Raw genomic sequence first — 22203 nt, forward strand, 5'->3', positions numbered from 1 at the left:
TCTCCCCGTTTCTCACCTAACCCACCCCACCCTCTTCCTGTGAGACTGGCATTGCAATGCTTTTGTATTTCCCTTAAATATTCTGATTTTTATCAACATTTGCTTATTTCTGATCTGAAGAAGAAGGGTTACTTTCGAAAGCTAATCAAAAAATGTATTGTTAGTCCAATAAAAAAAGGTATCACCTTATTCTCTTTTCTCTGTTTTGATTTATTTCTATTTATTATCATTAAACAATGAAATCTGGCTACAAGATTTCACTCAAACAATGGCCTTGGCTCCTTCTACCTCCTATCCTAGAGGCTGTGAACACTGTCTCTGCATAATCCCTAGCTGCAGGTGACCTGATGAGCAAAAGACCCGACCTGAGAATCATGCAGGAAAATGAGCCACCAGACTGACCAGAGGTCCCACATTCCACGCAGAGGCGGTGCCAAGTTGACGGCGCGAGGGGAGCGAAAGCAGACTTCCGCCGGCGCCGGCGCACATTTTCAATGCAACACGACGAGAAAAAAATAGGCGCCGGCGGAACTCCGTTTGGGGGAGCAGCCGCTCCCCTGGCGCCCCACCTAGCTACGCCACTGATTCCACGGTGAAATACCATCAACAAATGAATAGACACTAAGTCACGCTCATGTCACTTTCGGCACTGCCTGAAGCCAAGCTCTTGGGGGCCCTTTTTATTAAGCCGTGTAAGCGTCTACGCGGGCCAAAATGTAGTTACCGACCAGTCACCGCTCGGCTCTTGCAGTAATTTCAATTTTGGCGTGCGTCTGATACGCACATACGAAAAATAATTTTTTTTTCTCGGACACACGTAGGTCATTACTGCACGGTTACCGCGTGGGACTTTACCACTACGTCAATGGTTGGCGGTAAAGTCTCAGACCCAAAATGGACGCGCACCAATTTTGATTTTGCCCCGCGTCCATTTTTGGCAAAAATGTTAAAAAGGCCTTTTTTTTTTTTTTTTTGAGAGGCGTGCTGAAAAATGGACCTGCGGGTGCCCGAAAACCCGTGCCTACGCTACCGCAGGCCGTTTTTCAGCGCACCTTGGTAAAAGGACCTCCTCGGTTTCCAAGACCTGCCGTGAAATAAGAGCTTTACCTATCCATGGAGAGCTGCGCCACCAGGGTGACGTCTGTATGGTCAGCTGCTGGCTCGTATTCGTAGTGCAGGAAATACAGGTGCGTGCGATGGACGGTGAAACGTTCCCGTCGGAACTCGTAGCAGAGGTCATCCTCGTCCAGCTCAGAGAGCTGCTTCTGAAGCTGTGAATCACAAAACACACACCAGAGACAGGTGAGGCAATATTCAGACGGTTACAAAACATGGAGCTGTTTACAGACGAGTTATCTGCATAAATTTACATATTAGTTCAGCTAGCTGAAAACAAACGTATAATTTTATATGGATACAATATCAGCATTAAGTTATTCCTGCTATTACTACGGCCAGACAAACATATACAGGTCAAAACTAAAAAACACTTTTGCATTTTGAGGTGTTTACAAAGGCGCATTAAACGCTAACATGCCTATACATTTCTATGGGTGCATTAGTGTTTAACGTGCGTACACCATTTATGCGCGTTAAAACACACCTATAGCACACTTTTGTAAACATAGGCGTTTGTGTCAGCCAGGGGCGTAGCTAGGTGGGGCCACGGGGGCAAGCCCCCACCAGATTTAGCCCTGGCCCCCCTGCTTTCATCCCTCCCCGCCGCTGCCCCTCACCTGCCACATTCGACCCTCCCCCTCCCGCCGCTGTCAGGTACCTTTGCTGGCAGGTGTCCCCAACCCCCGCCAGCTGAAGTCCTCTTCAGCGCCGCTCTCTGGCGCATTGCTGATCTGGATTCTGTTTCTGTGAGTCCTGACGTCCTGCACGTAGGAATGTGCAGGACGTCAGGACTCACAGAAACAGAATCCAGATCAGCGAATGCACCAGACTCGGAGACCGGGCTGAAGGGGACCGGCTGGTAGGGGTAGGGGACCCCCGCCAGCAAAGGTAGCTGGCGGTGGTGGGGGAGCATTGGCAGCGGCGGCGGGACGGGGGGTTGAAAGGGACAGGGGAGGGGCGGCGCCGGAGGGGGGGGGGTCTAAAATGTGCCCCCTCACCTCGGGCTCTGGAGCCCTCCCCTCCCGCCAAAGTCTGGCTATGCCCCTGGTGTCAGCACTGACTGATTAAGGGTTATTTTATTCCATACACATTTGCATGAAGTGAAATATAATTCTGGACGTACAGAGAAACAGTACCAAAACAAGCCAGCACAGAAGGGGCAGTCGGACAGACAGGGCAAGTCCAACTGCATTTGCTAAATTAGCTCTTTGTATCAGCAGCTGCGGCACGGTCGCTGACACCAGGACAGAGGAACCTGCAGAAAGCGTTCAGGTTCGCTGACACCAGCTTAGGGGAACCTGCTCAAAGCAGATCTGTTTGAAGTCTTCTGCTCTAGGCCTTACTTTCAAATGTTTTCACCACCTTTAGGGTTTTTTTTTTTTTACAAAGCTGCGCTAGCGAATCCCTGGTACGGCAAATGAGAGGAAGCCCGTTCAATTCCTATGGGCTTCCTCCCATTTGCTGCGTGGGAATCGCTAGCGCGGCTTTGTAAAAGAAACCCTTAATTAATTTTCAACGTTTTTTTTAAATAGTTGATAACAGAAAGATAAAATGTGATCACTGTAAATAAATTAAATAAAACTCAACAGGGACATATTTTAGCGCCCTGTTTACTAAGCCACATTACAGGCGCGTTAGCATTTTTAACACACGTTAACAGTGTACGCCCCTACAATATCCTTATAGGCGCCTACATGGTTAGTGCGCACGCTAATTGAAGGCATGTTAAAAACGCTAATGCACCTTAGTAAACATGGCCCTGAGTGTACTATTGTATTTTAAAAAGAGTCACTGGTTTCCAGCTCATGCTAGAATTTTGTTTTAATTCTTTTCTATTAGAGATAAAATAGTCCATGAGTCTGCTCCCATCTACTGTTTTTTATCCCATTTTATCTTTTCTCAAAAACTAAGGATCGCTATTTCAACAGCTTTATTTGCTTTCCTTCTCTAAAAATTATGAAAAGATCTAGGACATTCAGTAACCTTTTTTCATTTCACGCTGCTCGCCTTGAGAAAGATATTGAGATTTTGCTATGCTCTTCTTCAAGTTATTTTCCGTTTCGAAAACAAATTAAAACCTATTTATTTAGGAAATTTGTTCCACAACAAAGTTATTGTCCAAGAGACCAGCAGTTTTAATCTTATGAGGAGTCCATAACGACCTGTGATGAAGAAAGAAGAGAGATTGCAAATAATTTGCAGATGCTATAGGTCTACTGATTTGGGACCAGAACAAACTCAACTGCTGATCTGTCAAGTGGTATTTTCAGCTCAGATTCCCATATAGCTCGTAGACTAGATTTACCACTGTAAAGTGAAGTAATCATAAACTTGTATAACTTGGAGACAACATGAAAAAGAATTTTCTGACATTACTCCTACATGTTATATTATTATTATTATTTACTGCATTTGTATCCCACATTTTCCCACCTATTTGCAGGCTCAATGTAGCTTACATTGTTCCGTCATGGCGATCGCCATTCTGGAGTGAGAAATACAAGAGGTATTACATAAAGATCATGAATAACAAAGTAGATTAAGCAATCAGGTATAAAGAGTTCATGTTCTGGATAAGAGGTAGAGTGGTGTTCCAATAAAAGTTCATAGGATGGATCGTTGGAGCATGCCTTGATGAGGACATAGTAGATTCAAATTCAGAATGGGCGATAAAGCGGTATTGCGTTAACGTTCATAGGAGGGATCTTTGTGGTATGCCTCGTTGAAGAGGTAGGTCTTCAGTGATTTCCGAAAGTTGGCTAGGTCTCGCATTTTTTTCACGTCGGGTGGTAGTGCATTTATACTGTAATCTGCCTAGGATATAAGTAGTCTATAAATGTCAAAATAAACAGCAGATGTGTAACTACATCAAGGCTGCAAAAAAGCATAGGGAGATGAACACTGACAGCTTGGTCGTGTTTGGGATGGAGGATTGACAGGTCAGGTGGGCAGTAGGTGCATTAGTGTAAATCTCATAGACACCTCTTCAAGATGAAGAATATATACCTGGCAGAGTGGATCAGACACTTCAGTCTATCTGTTGGCATTTAAGATACATTTAATACATTTTCTTGCATGAATAAGGGTAAGGCTTTTTCTCTGATCCTTCGTTAGTTGTTCAGCTCTTGCTGGGCTTCCTCGAGTCTCTGCTCTCATGGACATCTCCTTACAAAGGGGAAGATGCACTAAAGTCCTCGGAACAGCCATTCCGATTCCATAGCGAATCGGTAGGGAACGGCCATGCATCAAGGAAATGGAATGCAAATGAGCTGCTCGTTTTAGCTCACTTTCATTCTCTCTTCCCTCGGAAACCAGTCGGCCAGTCGAGCATGCGCAGAGCAGCCAAGCGTTATGCTGGCTGCTCTGCGCATGCCAAAGACGTCCAAAAAGGACATGCAGACTCTCCTCCCGGGAACGAGTGGCTCTGGGTCAAGCTCCATCTCTGGCCGTCTTCAAATCTAAGCTAAAAGCCCACCTTTTTGATGCTGCTTTTAACTCCTAACCCTTATTTTAATCATCCTCACCTTAATATTCCCTTATCTCTTGTTTGTTCTGTTTGTCTGTCCTAATTAGATTGTAAGCTCTGTCGAGCAGGGACTGTCTCTTCATGTTCAAGTGTACAGCGCTGTGTACGTCTAACAGCGCTATAGAAATGATAAGTAGTAGTAGTAGTAGGTGGGCTAGGGGTGTATTTGAAGTATCCACAGATAACTGTTATTACAGATAAGCAAGTCGTTTAACTATGACCACAGAAACAGTAGACGTAAAGTTATACGGATAAATTATCCATAGGTCTTTATTTCTGCATTGATAACAATCAGATGTAAATGGATAGGGATCACTGAAAAAGACAGTAAAAACCAGGAAGCTTTTTAAAATTAGCCTAGCACTTAGAAACGAAAAATAAAATTAAGTAAACTTATGGGACAGGGGGAACATCTCCCCTTCATATCAAACTCGTAACGAACAGTGGTGACTGCTGGGGACGTAAGACTTTTTGCAGTGATTTTTCGGTGCCCCAGTTGGTTGCGTGTTCCATTGGAGTTAAGCAGGACTAGAAATCGGAACTGGCACTCACAAGAAAACGGGCAATGGGCCAATTTTGACTAGCACATCTGGCCATAATTGGACTGTGCTTTCTGCCAGACTGTCAACTGGGTTAACAGATCAACTGGAGACTTTAGTGTGTCGATTGGGGTGCCTCAGGGCTGAACAGTATTAAGAAAGTGGTACAATAATAATATTTTTTTTTTAATGCAATCAACTCCCCCCTCCCCTTACCAATAAAACAAATGATTTATAGCAGACACGATGGCTGTGCACGATGTCTGTGTGTTTCCAACAAATGAAATGCCAAAGACGGGAAGAAGCCAGAACAGCAAGATCTAATGTAACAGAAGGGACAGTCGGACAGACAGGGCGAGAGTTCAATTGCATTTGTTAATTTAGCTCTTTGTAGCAGCAGCTGTGGCACGCTCGCTCGCCGACACCGGGATCGGAGAACCTGCTCAAAGCAAATCTGTTTGAAGTCTCCTGCTTTCAGAGCTCTAGACCTTACATTCAAAAGCTTTCATTTTACACAAGCACGAAATGAAAGAGGCAGCTTTGAAAATGAAACTTCTTGTGTTTTGCTCTTTTTACAAGGCAATTGGTTCCCAGCTCTCGACCTTTGTTAAGACAGAGGTCCGCTTCTATATTACTGCCTGCCATTCCACCGTGCCTGGGGCCACGAAGCCTGCCTCTTCCATGAAGAACAGGCAGGGCCGCTGAGATACTGGGCCGGGCCCGGGGCAACGCCGCCCACGGGGCCCCGCCCCTGCCGTCCTCGCCGTACCGCCCCCAGAGGCCGCCGCCACTCCCCCTCCCCCCCGAGGTCGCCACCGCTCCCCCCGAAATCGCCGCAACCACTGCTTCCCCCCTCCACCTCCCGAGGTCACCGCTGCTGCTCCCCCTCTCCATCCGCCACCGGGCCGGGCCCCCTGCATTGAAATCGCAGTCTCACCTCTGTGGACGCAGCGCTGCAGACAGCAGAACGCCTTCCTTCGGCCCTTCTTTCCTCCTTGTGTCCCGCCCTCGCGGAAGTTACGTCAGATGAGGGTGTGACACAGGGAGGGAAGGACGGCCGAAGGGAGGCGTTCTGATGCCTGCAGCGCTGCTTTCACGGAGGTGAGACTGCGATTTCAATGCAGGGGGCAGACGGTTGACGACGGAGGGCAGGTGGGACTGCAGTGCCGGGCCCGGGAAATTTTGTCCCCCCTGCCCTCCCCTCTCGGCGGCTATGAGAACAGGGTGGGGTAAGAGACCGTGACAGCCTCAGGGCCCAAGAAAATGGACTGACCATGGGGGTCGCAACCCACTGTAGAGAATTTGGGGGGTCTTTTACTAAGACACGCTGGCGTTTTTAGCGTGTGCTAAAGATAGGTGTGCGCCAAACATTAGACACACCCATAGGAATACATTGGCGTCTCTAACGTCTAGCGTGCGCTAAAAACGCTAGCTCGTCTTAGCAAAAGACCCCCTTGGATTTTGATATTTACATGAGAGTGAGGTGGAAATTATTTTATTTTGTTTTTTTGTTACATTTGTACCCCGCGCTTTCCCACTCATGGCAGGCTCAATGCGGCGGGCAATGAAGGGTTAAGTGAGTTGCCCAGAGTCACAAGGAGCTGCCTGTGCCTGAAGTGGGAATCGAACTCAGTTCCCCAGGACCAAAGTCCACCACCCTAACCACTAGGCCACTCCTCCACTCCAGGGCAACCAGGGACATCTTGGTGGTAATGAGGGGGGGGGGGGGGGGAGTGCATATATTTTCTTACAGGTAGCCAGCCCTTTCAATATGGTCCTCAGGGGAGTCAGTGCCTGCCTTAGGGAACACTGGTATCACTGAGCTCAAAAAATCTAGCTTTCTGAGCTCACGGTCTCCACGAACAGAAACGAGAACCGAGTTCCACCCCAACAGGTCCATAATACACTTGAATAAATTCAGGCATCAGCATCTTATTACTCCAGCCGTCAGCTGCTCCCATAAAGCACCATCTGCTCCCACTGCTTCCCTGCCCAAGCTGCACCAGGAAAAATGGTTTTTGAGAATCCAACTCAGAATGGTTTTATTTTTAACTTGTAATTAAAGCTGAGAGGGGATTTTCCCTCCTCCCTTTGAAGGATTTAATAAACAGGAGAAAGGGAAGCTGTGCTCCCTGGCAGCTTTGGCAGATAAAAAATTAATCATGAAGCAGCAGATGGAGGGGGAGGTGATGCTCCTGGATGACAAACCAAGGCCTACTGTACATTGCATTTGAAAACGAGGGCCTGAAAATGCACTGCCAGCGCTCTGCAAATGACGTGGGTTTTTTTCCTCTCTTTTGATTTGTCTTGCATGCATGGCTGTGTTCTTTACTGGGTCAATATTAAATATATTTATTGATGGTAGTGGATCAGTGAATTACAAAATGTACAGAAATCAAACAAAATAAAACATGGAAAAGAAAATAAGATGATACCTTTTTTATTGGACATAATACATTTCTTGATTAGCTTTCGAAGGTTGCCCTTCTTCGTCAGATCGGAAATAAGGGCAACCTTCGAAAGCTAATCAAGAAATGTATTAAGTTATGTCCAATAAAAAAGGTATCATCTTATTTTCTTTTCCATGTTTCATTTTGTTTGATTTCTATTGATAACCTTAAGAGTGGACTAACACGGCTACCACACCCCTCTACTTAAAATGTACAGAGAAGGGCAACAAAAATGATAAAGGGGATGTGAAAACTCTCTTATGAGGAAATGCTAAAGCGGCTAGGGATTTTCAGCTTGGAGAAGAAACGGCTGAGGACAGACATGACAGAGGTATACAAAACACTGAGTGGAGTGAGATGGGAAGATGTAAATCGCTTGTTTACTCTTTTTAAAAATACAAGGACTAGGGGGTACACAATGAAGCTACAAAGTAGTAAATTTAAAACAAATCAGAGAAAATATTTCTTCACTCAACATGTAATTAAACTCTAATTTGTCGCCAGAGAATGTGGTAAAAAGCAGTTAGCTTAGCAGGGTTTAAAAAAGTTTTGCAGAATTTCCTAAAAGTAGAGTCCATAAGCCATTAATAAGATGGACTTGGAAAAATCCACTGCTTATTCCTGGGATAAGCAGCATAAAATCTGTTTTTACTCTTTGGGATATTGCCAGGTACTTGGACCTGGATTGTTCACTGTTGGAAACAGGATACTGGGCTTGGTAGACCTTCGATCTGTCCCAGTGTAGGATTGTTGTGTTCTTATGTTCGTAGTTTCTCGAAACGCCAGTCATGGCACTTATAGCTTCAGTCCACCTATATGGCTGGGTGGTAAATAGGGACAGCCACAACAGACAGCTGTCCACATATAGCTAAATGGTTTAATTTAGAATAGCTTTTCTCTAGGCCTCAATTAAACTGCTTAGCTATACAGATAATGGCCACCTATCTCCACCATGGGGACAATTCTGTAAAGTTAGGTGCAAAAATGCTGTAAGAACTTTAAAGCAGTGTAATATTCGACCCATTATGCATTTTACACGATTGATATGGAAGCGATGGTGTTGGAATGATCATTAATCTTCAAAACCTTGGAGGGGGGGGGGGGGTGAAAGTAATCTGAAGTGAGCACAAGGCTGAAGGTTCATCTAAGGTACCTAATATCCTTGCGCTGGCCCTGAATCTTAGTTGCGTACTCACGTTTTCGCTGTTGACGTCAGCCTCGCTAGGGCAGCCAAAGAGCTCTCGCCGAAGGAGGTTCCCGTCATACTCCAGGAACGTCAGGTAGAGGTTGCGGAAGAATTCCACATGCTTGTTCTTCACACGAAGCTTCTTGGGTGAGTTCCAGTGGATAACCTGTCAGAAGGCAAAGAACAGGACGAGACTTCTCAACCAAGGTCTAGGTCAATCCCATGAGATGGCATCTTTTCTTCAGGCCAACACAGAGCACATTAGAATTTAAACACTTCGGAGACAAATTCTATAAATTGGCACTTTGTTTAGGTGCATCGATGCCATTATTTATTAGGATTTATTTACCACCTTTTGAAGGAATTCACTCAAGGCGGTTACTAGGTAAGTCAGCATGAACGTGCCTAAGTTTATGTGTGATCATTTATGACGTCAATGGCAATTGTAGATGGCCGCCTACACAAGTCAAGTGACATACATAACTGATAGTATTCTATAAGTGACACACATCACTTGAAGATATGCCCATGGACTGCCCATGCTTCACCCATGTATACGCCCTCTCTGCAATTGCACGCTACTTTACAGAATAGCAACTAGCGCACATTTGTAAAAATACCCCGTTACTGGTGCCTACGATACGTGCAAGTTGATTGTATGTCTAGGTGCCAATTTATAAAATTACCTCCTTCCTGCTAAATCATATCAAGTCCTTGAGCTAACCTCTATATTCCTGCTGTCCGATATTTAAAACCATTTAACCGGCCAGGAACGGCTCCTGGCCGGTTAAATGGCATTTAAACAGCTACCTGGCAAACTTCAGCAGGAGATAGCCAGTTATCTCCTGCTGAATATTCACAGCGCAAATCACTCAAAGCCAGAAACTGAAAAGTGTGTCCATTCACCTGCTGGAGATAGAAAATACTGAATTGCTAGACTGTATGCCAAGAGAGATATGTTCTGGAATAGTAGGAACTAACCTTAAACGCCTCCTTTCACCTTCGCAGCAGCAGGGCAGGCCACTCCTTCCTTCCGTGTCCCGCCCTCGCCTGACGTAACGTCTGCGAGGGCGGGGCACGGAAGGAAGGAGAGGTCTGCCCTGCTGCTGCTTGCTGCGAAGGTGAAAGGAGGCGTTTAAGGTTAGTTCCGGGAGCGACGGAGGGTGGGTGGAGGGGGGGGCCCAGCGACCTCGGGTGGGGGGGGGGGGCGGCCTTGTCCGGCTCTCGGCGGCCCTGCTTTCAAACAAAAATTTGCTAGGTCTTACTTTCGGGGGAGGCCTTATATCTACCAATTCAGGAAAACCTCTACTAGGTCTTATTTTGGGGGGATGTCTTACTTTTGGGGAAACAGGGTACTATATGTGTCAGTGCAACACTGAGCTGCCTTACAGGGTGACGTTTATCACTACCAGGGCAAATGAGTAAGAGCAAAGATGCATGCATGCAACAAAGCAATTTTGTCTCTTCATAAGGAAATACAGTAGCTTTGCCATATTAAGTTTGTTTCTGACTACACAGTAAAGAACCAGCACAGGACCATATACAGAAACAGAATACAATGTGGCAAATGCACGGAGATGAATTAGATACCGCAAAAATAATATAACAGGAACAAGAGACCTCAGCAATTGCACCGGAAGACAAAAAAAAAAAAAAAACACCAATAATTTTGCTGGCTATCCAAAATGTTTCTGGTAGGTTTACTTCCATAAGGAGAATGAATGGGCTGCTGAAAGACCAGTAAGAGTTTCTAGTAGGCAGATCAGAGAAAATAACTGTAATTAAGTAATAAGACACGACAGGCAACGTGTTGCATTGTAATTATAAACATTTAGATTGCTAGACACAAGACCGCAGGTCCGCTGTCACCGAACACATCATGGGGTGTGTAATTACACAACGCAGGACTCTGCTTCTAAAGTGCTTCAGTAGGGAAGAAAGGATTAGTAAGGCTTTACGATAATTTACAAAAATAAAAATTCACGGTATTTATTACTGGATAAGAAACTTGGAAGCCGCTATTTTCGGGGGCACCTGGGTCTTTACAAGAACGGTGGGGCTTGCACAGGAAGGATGGACTCCAGAGTGCTGGCGTACAAAATTCAGAACACTCTTAAAACATTTGCAGGAGGCACAAGGTTGCATTTAGTGTACAGTAAGCAAAGCTTACCGTGATGTTAACATTTGCTTTAGACTGGTTCTAGCCAGTCTAAAGCAAATGCTATTTAGCGAGCAGCCGTTGGCAGCCACTGAGAACCCCATGCAAATGAGCTCGTTGGTATTTTAATGAATATTCCGAGCAATGCACAGCTCCAGAGCGCCCAGTTCTAAGGAGCTAATTTTACGGCTGCTCTGGAGCTGTCAGAAGAGGAGGGAAACACAAGCAAGCAACTGCAAAGGCTGCCTGCTTGTGCTCCCTACTGCTCCACCCCCTCTCCGCAACACCCCCTGCTGGCAAGACCCCCCCCCCCTGCACCCTTGACAAAATTCCCTGGTGGTCCAGTGGACCCCAGACCCCTCCCCGCACCACCTGCCCCTCCTCCTGCACCCTTGGCAAAATTCCATGGTAGCTCAGTGAACTGCACACCCTAGCAACTGACCCTGATGGTCTTAGCAACCCTCCCTCCTCCCCAGTACATTAAAAAAAAGTTAGGCAGAACAACAGCTCTTCCCTTCCTGCCTCAGAGCCACCGCTCTCCAAATGGCAGTGCTTTCTGGGATGCACTGGGTGGGGCTATACACCATATAAGGAGAAAAACTCCAGACCACCACGGAATTTTTTCGCGGTGGGGATTGGAATCCGGTGCACCTGAGCTGTCAAATGCATGAATGCATTTGACAGCGAGTGATGCACAAAGGGGAATCTGTGCAACTCATTTGCATGTGATCCTCTATGTGCACCGTTCACTGTTTGTGAGTTGCTAAATTTTACAGAGGCAGACGTATTTTTACAGCTGCCTTTGTGCATCGTCACCTGGGTTTCATGCAACAAGAGCTGTAAGCAGAGGCACTGAGCTGGGTCTGATGCCAGGAGAGGAGGAGATACAGGTTTTTGAGAGCACATGAAGAAGAAATCCCACTGCTTCATGCCAATCTCATATATGCATTGGGTAAGAACTCACCTTATAATGCTCTGAAGCCTCACCTGCTTTCCCACTGATGCTTCCAACCCATGTCTGCCTTCATAATAAAAGGCTCATCTCATCTCTGGGGAGAGGGACCGGGAGGGGGAAGGGAGAGCATCACTGCTATTCCTGAAGGGAACTGAAGGGGGCAGTCTTTGATGTTCCCAACCCCTAGGCATGGACATCCACCACAGCCAGCCTTGCTAGGGGGCAAGCCAGCAAGTTTGGAGTGGCACATAGCATCCTTTATGAAGAACAAGGACCCCACCTCAAATGATTGCTGAAAATTGCCCCCCCCCCCACCTTGAATTTTCATTAAACTTCACTAATTGCTTCTAGTCAATCAATCAAACCATCTGCAGAACAGAGTATGAGACTGGCCATACAGCTGCACTGTCCCTTCCATAAAGAACACTGTACCAATGATCTCATGGTGAGACTATTAAAAGGGAACTTTAAAACAATACAGGAACGTAAGACCTTTGAAGTCAGAATGACTGAATATTTTGACACCCAACAGACAGGACTTAACGAAGACCTGGGTTTTCTAGCCCATTATAAACCATAGAAATTCTACTGCCTTGTCACCCTCTTATCACCATGCCTCTCTCCCTGTCCCTCATCCACTTGGCCCTCCCTGTCTCTCACCTAACCCACCCCACCCTCACCCTGTTAGACCGTCACTGAAATGTAACATAGTAACATAGTAGATGACGGCAGAAAAAGACCTGCACGGTCCATCCAGTCTGCCCACGATAAACTCATATGTGTATACCTTACCTTGATTTGTACCTGTCCTTTTCAGGGCACAGACCGTATAAGTCTGCCCAGCAGTATTTCCCGCCTCCCAACCACTAGTCCCGCCTCCCATCACCGGTTCTGGCACAGACCCCGTATAAGTCTGCACTCCCCTATCCTATCCTCTCAACCACCAACCCCTCTTCCCCCCGCTTTGATGTTTCACTTATATATATACTGTCATCTATTAACCTATGCTTATTTCTGATCTGACAAAGGGCTACCTACGATCATCAAGTTAGTCCAATAAAAAAAAGGCATCATCTTATTTTCTATGGTTTATTTTATTCTATTTCTATTGATTACCTACATAAAGAACCGAGAAAGCAAGCTCCGGAGGGTGTAGTAACTTTTAAGGTCAGACAGTGAGTGAGAGATGGGGAAAAGGTAACCTAGATGTATAATTCATAGGTCCACATTTTGACTACTATGTCGCGCTGCCAGCCCCATGCAGATGCACAACATCTGTTCTGCAGTTTAATTATGCAATAAATCTAAGAAGGCATGATCCTCAATGATAACAGTAAGATAGATTTTTCCCATTTCCATCTATAATATTTTTCATGCAGGTTAACACGTACCTCTTATGCTTTCATCTCAAGAAAAAAAAAGGTGCCCTTTCCTTGTAGAATAATTATTTTTAAATGAGAAAAAAAACACATTTTGTATATGATGAATGAGAGACAGAAGCAGTATGCATGACAGTTGGAAGGGGGGCTGTGAAGAGACGTGTTCTTGGGGGTGGGGAGGGGGGGGGGGTACGGGGGAAGGAGTGGAACACTCTACAAGCAAAACTTAGCTGTATACTTTTCAGTAACAATGCTGGCAGTTTCCATTTCTAAAACTAAAAACCCAATGCCAAACTGCCTCTGAGGCAGGCAGATAGAGCTCCCACACACTTTTTTTTATTTTTGTTACATTTGTACCCTGCGCTCGCTTTCCCACTCATGGCAGGCTCAATGCGGCTTACATGGGGCAATGGAGGGTTAAGTGACTTGCCCAGAGTCACAAGGAGCTGCCTGTGCCAGGAATTGAACTCAGTTCCTCAGGACCAAAGTCCACCACCCTAACCACTAGGCCACTCCTCCACTGTTGCTACTATTTGAGATTCTACATGGACTGTTGTTATTCCACTAGCATCATTCCATGTAGAAGTCGGCCCTTGCAGATCACCAATGTGGCTGCGCAGGCTTCTGCTTGTCTGACGTCCTGCACGTCAGACTCACAGAAACAGAAGCCTGCGCAGCCTTCTACATGGAATGTTGCTAGTGCAATAGCAACATTCCATGTAGAATCTCCAATAGTAGCAACATTCCATGTAGAAGTCGGCCCTTGCAGATCACCAATGTGGCCGCGCAGGCTTCTACATGGAATGTTGCTAGTGGAATAGCAACATTCCATGTAGAATCTCCAATAGTAGCAACATTCCATGTAGAATCTCCAATAGTATCTATTTTATTTTTGTTACATTTGTACCCCACGCTTTCCCACTCATGGCAGGCTCAATGCGGCTTACATGGGGCAATGGAGGGTTAAGTGACTTGCCCAGAGTCACAAGGAGCTGCCTGTGCCTGAAGTGGGAATCCAACTCAGTTCCTCAGGACCAAAGTCCACCACCCTAACCACTAGGCCACTCCTCCATCTTTACAGCTGATTCCCCTATGAACAGCGGAACGGGGGCAAGACAGTCTACATCCCTTTGAAAATTCAAATGTGCAGGTGCTGTTATGCCCCAAAATTACACACCCCCTTGGGAGCAACGCTTTCCAATCCGATTTAGCTTTAAATTTGATTACTTGCTTCAGATCACATCTCTAGGTGAAGCCCTATTAAGATTAAGCATAAGAATACAAGTTAAATAACATGGAAATAAAAACACATGTGAGTGCGATAACAAAGCTGTATTTTTAGCCACCCTGTGAGGAGCAATTTTCAACTAGGAAAATGTAGTTGGGTTGCGTCCCTTTGAAATCTGTCTCTTCTCAAAGGGCCAGATGCCCTGAGCACTTTTTCCATAGATACAAAATGGAAGGGTGGGGGGAGGTAGGTGGGACCCCTTAGTGCAATGTTTCCCAGGTCCAGTCCTGGAGTATTCCTTGTCAGCCAGGTTTTCAGGATTTCCACAATACATATGCATGAAACAGATTTATATATAACTAGTAAAAAAGCCCCGTTTCTGATGCAAATGAAACGGGGGCTAGCAATGTTTTCTTCTGTGTGCATGTGGGAGTGTGTGTGTCCCTGCCCTCTGGCCTCTCTCCCCTCCCCCCTGTGAGTCCTTCACTGTTACAGAGCCAGCGATTTGATTTCGTGTTCTGCTGTTTTCCTTCACTGACTGTGTTACAGAGAGGGCAGGGCAGACACACATAGGGAAACCGGATATCTCGCCCCCTTCACACTTCCGGCTGGAGGCTTCATAGAACATTGGTGTTGCCTTTTATATAGAGAGATGTAGGCAGTGTATGCAAATCAAGTTCATGCATATTCATTGTGGTATATGGCATTTGAATACTTTCCTGTTTGAGAGGTTTCCACCCATTGATGGAGTGTGTTACATTGTAACCAGCCATCAATGGTTCTTTATTTAGTTCCTGTTTGTATCTTATTTGTGCTACTCTGCTCTTACTTGATATTTTGTTTATGGTACTGTAAACCTTGCCTGTTTTATTTACCGTATGCCATATTGAACTCAAGTATGTTGGGAATAATGTGGAGTATAAATGTCAAAATAAACAAACCAGGGAAACCCTGCAGGACACATGTGCACAAGATTCTGTGTTGAAGACAGCTAGAACTGGGAGCACATATCTGCGAATGTGCTGGAATGTTTTTCTACAGACAAATTTCAGCCTTGCAAAAATTTCTTACAAGTAAAATTTTTTGAGAGGCTAATATTTATGCACAGAACTACATTCCAGTTCATGTGCAGGTATAAGTTTTTGCTGCTCAGACCTGTGTGCAGAGTTGCCTCCGCTTGTTCTGTCCTAAAAGTTGTGAGTACACAAAACAAAACAAAAAAAACTAGCATTAAATTCTCTCAGCTCTCCTGCAGAAGAAAGACCAAATCCTTCCACACCTCCTCAGACCTGGCGGCCAGGTTCTAGCATTGTGTTCACCTTGATGTTATAATGCCGTTGTATCGCTCCATGGTGCGACCGTACCTTGAGTATTGTGTTCAATTCTGGTCACCGCATCTCAAGAAAGATATAGTAGAACTGGAAAAGCTGCAGCGAAGGGCGACAAAAATGATAGCGGGGATGGGACGACTTCCCTACGAGGAAAGACTAAGGAGGCTAGGGCTATACAGCTTGGAGAAGAGACGGCTAAGGGGAGACATGATAGAGGTATATAAAATAATGAGTGGAATGGAACAGGTGGATGTGAAGCGTCTGTTCACGCTTTCCAAAAATACTAGGACTAGGGGGCATGCGATGAAACTACAGTGTAGTAAATTTAAAACAAATAGGAGAAAATGTTTCTTCACCCAACGCGTAATTAAATTCTGGAATTCGTTGCTGGAGAACGTAGTGAAGGCAGTTAGCTTGGCAGAGTTTAAAAAGGGGTTGGACGGTTTCCTAAAGGACAAATCCATTGACCGCTACTAAATGGACTTGGGAAACTACTACTACTAAACATTTCTAGAGCGCTACTAGGGTTACGCAGCGCTGTATAAATTAACAATTAAGGATGGTCCCTGCTCAGAAGAGCTTACAATCTAAAGGACGAAATGTCAAGTTGGGGTACTTAAGATTTCCTGAGAAGAGGTGTAGTGATTAGGTGCCGAAGGCGACACTGAAGAGGTGGGCTTTGAGCATTGATTTGAAGATGGGTAGGGAGGGGGCACGGCGTATGGGCCCAGGGAGTTTGTTCCACAATTTCAGGAATAACTTGTATAAAATGTTTGTACGTTTGGGTAGCTTGCCAGGTGCCCTTGACCTGGATTGGCCGCTGTCGGGGACAGGATGCTGGGCTCGATGGACCCTTGGTCTTTTCCCAGTATGGCATTACTTATGTACTTATGTCTTCTGCATATACACAGAGACCAAATTGCTAAAAGCCTTATTACCATTCATTTGAATACGTTGTGTGCCAGTGTCCAGGCATGGAGTTGTGTAGTGTATCTCTGTATGTATGAAAAGCTTCTGTACATCCTGCAGCTATAAAATGCTGCACAGATACCTTGTTAACTGCAAGCTGCTGTCCAAGGTAGCTTTCTGTATCGACCCCACAGCAAGACCTGGAATGCATTCCAACGGGTGTTAGAAAACCAGGATTGAACCTAATGCTCGTAATTCTGGCAGCTCTGCTACATTTTGAGTGAATTGTGAGCTGAATTAATCCTCCGGGACGCTATCTGGAAACAATCTGCATATCCATCTGGAAACCGTGCAGTACGTTAACACCTAAGAAGATGAGTCTTGTGTTCCTGGAAGCTGTGCTGAATCTTAAAACCCAAATCGCTTTGCTGCCGCATCGCTCGTTACTGTACCTTGAGATCTGAGACGTCCCTGTAGCACTGCTCGGACCGGGTGTGGTCAGACAGTTGCACGTTCCAGAAGCAGGGAAGCTGGTACACCAGAAAGGGATTCTGTTTGATGACTGCATTAAAGATGTCCTGCAGAAAAGACAAGACAGATGGGCGCATTAAAATGTTTTCCTGCCCTAATACAACCGACACGAGAAGTGATGCAATAAATTGATAGTCCAGCTATAAATATGCACAAATTCATCCAAGAAATTTCCCCAAGACCACCTGCCTACCAAAAGCACATACTGATGGCTCAATTGGTGCCTATATGTTAACATCTGGAAGCTGTTACCGGCAGCCCTCCAGTGATGAAAGGGTCTGGAATGGAATCAATCTCAGTACATCTCCTCTATGAGCTGACATCATCAACAAGTGACTGTTTAGTCAAAGTTTAGCAATGTCTGCTCAGGAAGAAAACAGACTGAACTTTGCACATTATTTTCTCTCAAGCTGCTCAAAATGCAGAGCAAAACAAGTCTGATATTCAAAGGATTTATGCTCCTAATTTTAGAGTTCTGCTCATAAATTTGGCTTCTTCGATAATTTACTAGGGTTGAATGCATAACTTTATACTCAAAATTTCACCACATTCCTAAAAATTGGGTGGGAACAGGGGTAGATTTACGGTTGGGGGGGGGGGGGGGGAGTAGAAGCTAGGCACTGATTTTCAGCACCAGACTCATAAATCTAGGCAAATGAATGGCAGGCCTAAATTTATAAGCATAACTTTTAAGCTCCTAAATGAGGATGATTTTTTTTTTTTTTTTTGCTGGAAACTTAGGCTCATAAATTTTGCTGGAAATAGGTTACAAATTTATGAGCCTAACTTAGGAGCATAAATTTAGGAGCTCAGCTTTACTTGAACATCGTCTTAGCAGTTTCATCCTGCTCAATCAGAACCAAGGCTGGGATCTGGTGCAAGGAACCTTCATTCAAAATACATGGGGATTTTTATATCTCCCTCAGAACTCATTTATTGCTGCTCTGGAACTACCCTAGGGCTCCTTTTGAAATCTAGCTCAATTTGACCACTAGGTGTCACTATTGTGCAATAACCAGGACCTCCTACACAGCATCCCCAGACCCAAGTGAACCAGAGAGTATCTTGGTAAGCAGGGGCGTAGCTAGGTGGGGCCGCGGGGGCATGGGCCCCTGCAGATTTAGCCCTGGCCCCCCTGCTTTCACCCCCCCTGCCGCCAATCCTCCCCTGCCACCGCCGTCAGGTACCTTTGCTGGCAGGGGTCCCCAACCCCCGGCAGCTGAAGTCCCTCTTCAGCGCCGGTCTCCGGCGTGTTGCTGATCTGGATTCTGTTTCTGTGAGTCCTGACGTCCTGCAAGGTGTCAGGACTCACAGAAATAGAATCCAGATCAGCAAATGCGCCAGACTCGGAGACCGGCGCTGAAGGGGACTTCGGCTGGTGGGGGTTGGGGACCCCCACCAGCAAAGGTACCTGGCGGTGGTGGGGGAGGGTTGGAGGTGGTGGGGAAGGGCTGGCGTGGCGCGAGGGGGGGTTGAAAGGGATGGGGGAGGGGTGGTGGCACTGGGGGGGGGGGGGTCAAAAGTGGCGGGGGGGGGGGGGGCTAAAATGTGCTCCCTCACCTTGGGCTCTGGACCCCCCTCCCGCTGAAGTCTGGCTATGCCCCTGTTGGCAAGAGAACAGAAACAAGGGACATCATCTGGCAATGTGCAGCATTGATGCGCAAACTCCCACAATTATTTTTAACCAGTAAACTTTGAAAATAAGCACATAAGCACCGCCATACCGGGAAAAGACCAAGGGTCCATCAAGCCCAGCATCCTGTCTCTGACAGTGGCCAATCCAGGCTTCAAGAACCTGGCAAAACCCCCCAAAAAAGAACAACTTAATTCTTAATGATGTTCAATGGACTTTTCCCTCAGGAATCTGTCCAAACCCCCGTTAAACTCCATAAGGCCAGCCGCTGTCACTACGTTCTCTGGCAACGAGTTCCAGAGTCCGACTACACGCTGAGTAAAGAAAAACTTTCTCCTATTTGTTTTAAATCTACCATATTCTAGCTTCATCTTGTGTTCCCTGGTTCTATTGTTCTTTGAAAGTGTAAACAAACGCTTCACATCTGTCCGCTCTACTCCGCTCATTAGCTTGTAGACTTCTATCATATCACCCCTCAGCCGCCTTTTCTTCAAGCTGAAGAGCCCTAACCTTGTGAACAGAAAGTCCTACTATGGCTACAAAGCCAATCCAGAAGGCTCTGCTTTCTAGGTAATCATTATTAACAAAAGTCTGCATGAAAGGGATATTTGATGACAAGCAAAAAGATTTGTTTTAGTCCCTCATTGACATGTGGTAAGATGAAGCAAACGAAAAAATATTTATAAACATTCTTTTGGTAGGGGGGAAAAAAAGCAAATCCCCCTCCTAATGCAGGAGAGCTGACTGCTCACGGTGGTCTGCACTCTCATCTTTGAAACCTCTCATGTTTGAAATCTAAAAGTTCTAAACTTTTAATTTTTATTTGAGAATGTAAATAAGGATATCCTTCATTTTAGATGTGGACATTTCCGAGCACTCTACCAAAACCCTCATCCACACCCTCGTCACCTCTCGTTTAGACTACTGCAATCTGCTTCTTGCTGGCCTCCCACTTAGTCACCTCTCCCCTCTCCAGTCGGTTCAAAACTATGCTGCCCGTCTCATCTTCCGCCAGGGTCGCTTTACTCATTCTACCCCTCTCCTCAAGACCCTTCACTGGCTCCCTATCCATTTTCGCATCCTGTTCAAACTTCTTCTACTAACCTATAAATGTACTCACTCTGCTGCTCCCCAGTATCTCTCCACACTCGTCCTTCCCTACACCCCTTCCCGTGCACTCTGCTCCATGGATAAATCCTTCTTATCTGTTCCCTTCTCCACTACTGCCAACTCCAGACTTTGCGCCTTCTGCCTCGCTGCACCCTACACCTGGAATAAACTTCCTGAGCCCCTACGTCTTGCCCCATCCTTGGCCACCTTTAAATGTAGACTGAAAGCCCACCTCTTTAACATTGCTTTTGACTCGTAACCACTTGTAACCACTCGCCTCCACCTACCCTCCTCTCTTCCTTCCCGTTCACATTAATTGATTTGATTTGCTTACTTTATTTATTTTTTGTCTATTAGATTGTAAGCTCTTTGAGCAGGGACTGTCTTTCTTCTATGTTTGTGCAGCGCTGCGTATGCCTTGTAGCTCTATAGAAATGCTAAATAGTAGTAGTAGTCTCTTGTAATCAGAGGTGATATTGTGATGTCATAATGCCTCAGGCCACCAATAAGAGCCAACCTCATCAGTGATGTCACAATGGCTTGATTGTCCTATACTTGGCTCACTTTTATTACATAGCTCTTTGAGCAGGGACTGTCTTTCTTCTATGTTTGGGCAGCGCTGCGTACGCCTTGTAGCTCTATAGAAATGCTAAATAGTAGTAGTAGTCTCTTGTAACCAGAGCTAATAGTGTGATGTCATAATGCCTCAGGCCACCAATAAGAGCCAACCTCATCAGTGATGTCACAATGGCTTGATTGTCCTATACTTGGCTCACTTTTATTACATAGCTCTTTGAGCAGGGACTGTCTTTCTTCTATGTTTGTGCAGCGCTGCGTACGCCTTGTAGCGCTATAGAAATGCTAAATAGTAGTAGTACCACATCTATCTTACAGTACTTTTCACCGGCCTCCTACTAAGCCATTTCTCTCCCTTTCAATCTCTTCAAAATTCTGCTGCACGACTTCTATTGCGCCAGTGTCGCTATGCTCATATTAGCCCTCTCCTCAAGTCACTTCACTGGCTCCCTATCCATTTCCACATACAGTTCAAACTCCTCTTACTGACTTACAAGTGCATTCACTCTGCAGCTCCACAGTACCTCTCCACTCTCATCTCTCCCTACATTCCTCCCTGGGAACTCTGTTCATCAGGTAAATCTCTCTTATCTTCTTCTCCTCCACTGCCAACTCCAGACTCCTTTTCCTTTTATCTTGCTTCACCATATGACCGGAATAGACTTCCTGAGTCAGTACATCAAGCTCCAGCTCTGGGTCTTCTAATCTAGGCTAAAAGCCCACCTTTCTCAGGCTGCTTTTAACTCCTAACTCCTATTCACGTGTTCAGTCCCCATGTCTCTTTTATCAGTCCCACCTTAAGTAATTCTGTTATCTATTTGTCCTATTTGTCTGTCTTGATTAGATTGTAATCTCTGACAAGCAGGGACTGTCTCTTACATGCTCAGTGTACAACACTGCGTATGTCTAACTAGCGTTATAGAAATAAGTAGTAGTAGTCTTTGGGATTCCGGAATCTTGCTACTCTTTGGGATTCCGGAATCTTGCTACTCTTTGGGATTCTGCACAGAGTCTTGCTACCCTTTGTCCTTATCCCTTATTTGTCCTGTCTGTCTTGATTAGATTGTAATCTCTGTCGAGCAGGGGCTGTCTCTTACATGTTCAGTGTACAGCATTGCGTACGTCTAACTAGCGTTATAGAAATGATAAGTAGTAGTAGTAGTCTTTGGGATTCCGGAATCTTGCTACTCTCTGGGATTCTGCACAGAATGTTGCTACTCTTTGGGATTCCGGAATCTTTGCTACTCTTTGGGATTCCGGAATCTTGCTACTCTTTGTTCTTATCCCTTATTTGTCCTGTTTGTCTGTCCTAATTAGATTGTAAGCTCTGTCGAGCAGGGACTGTCTCTTCATGTTCAAGTGTACAGCGCTGCGTACTTCTAGTAGCGCTACAGAAATTATAGGCAGTAGTAGTGATTGTACTGCATGCTTATCCTGAGGAATGTCTGGTTAGGAAAAAGGGATATGGAGGAATGGGAGGGTTAGGAAAATTCCTTGCAGCAAGAAATGAGCAACCAGTTAATATCCCATTCTACTGTAAACTATTTAATCCACGTAGAAAAAAATCTCAGCT

The 22203-nt window shown here is 45.6% G+C and overlaps 1 protein-coding gene across 1 annotated transcript in view; it reads right to left on the bottom strand.

Annotated features, from left to right (window-relative positions):
- LOC115477548 (LARGE xylosyl- and glucuronyltransferase 1) overlaps positions 1–22203 on the bottom strand; it is a 332081-nt gene that overhangs the window by 29181 nt on the left and 280697 nt on the right. Inside the window, exons 9-11 of the mRNA XM_030214492.1 lie at positions 17233–17358; positions 8831–8986; positions 1108–1271 (exon numbers count right to left, since the gene is read on the bottom strand). Of these exons, the coding sequence (XP_030070352.1) occupies positions 1108–1271; positions 8831–8986; positions 17233–17358 (446 nt within the window). The remainder of the gene's footprint in view (positions 1–1107; positions 1272–8830; positions 8987–17232; positions 17359–22203) is intronic.

This window comes from Microcaecilia unicolor, chromosome 9, assembly GCF_901765095.1.
Source record: "Microcaecilia unicolor chromosome 9, aMicUni1.1, whole genome shotgun sequence".
NCBI lineage: Eukaryota > Metazoa > Chordata > Amphibia > Gymnophiona > Siphonopidae > Microcaecilia > Microcaecilia unicolor.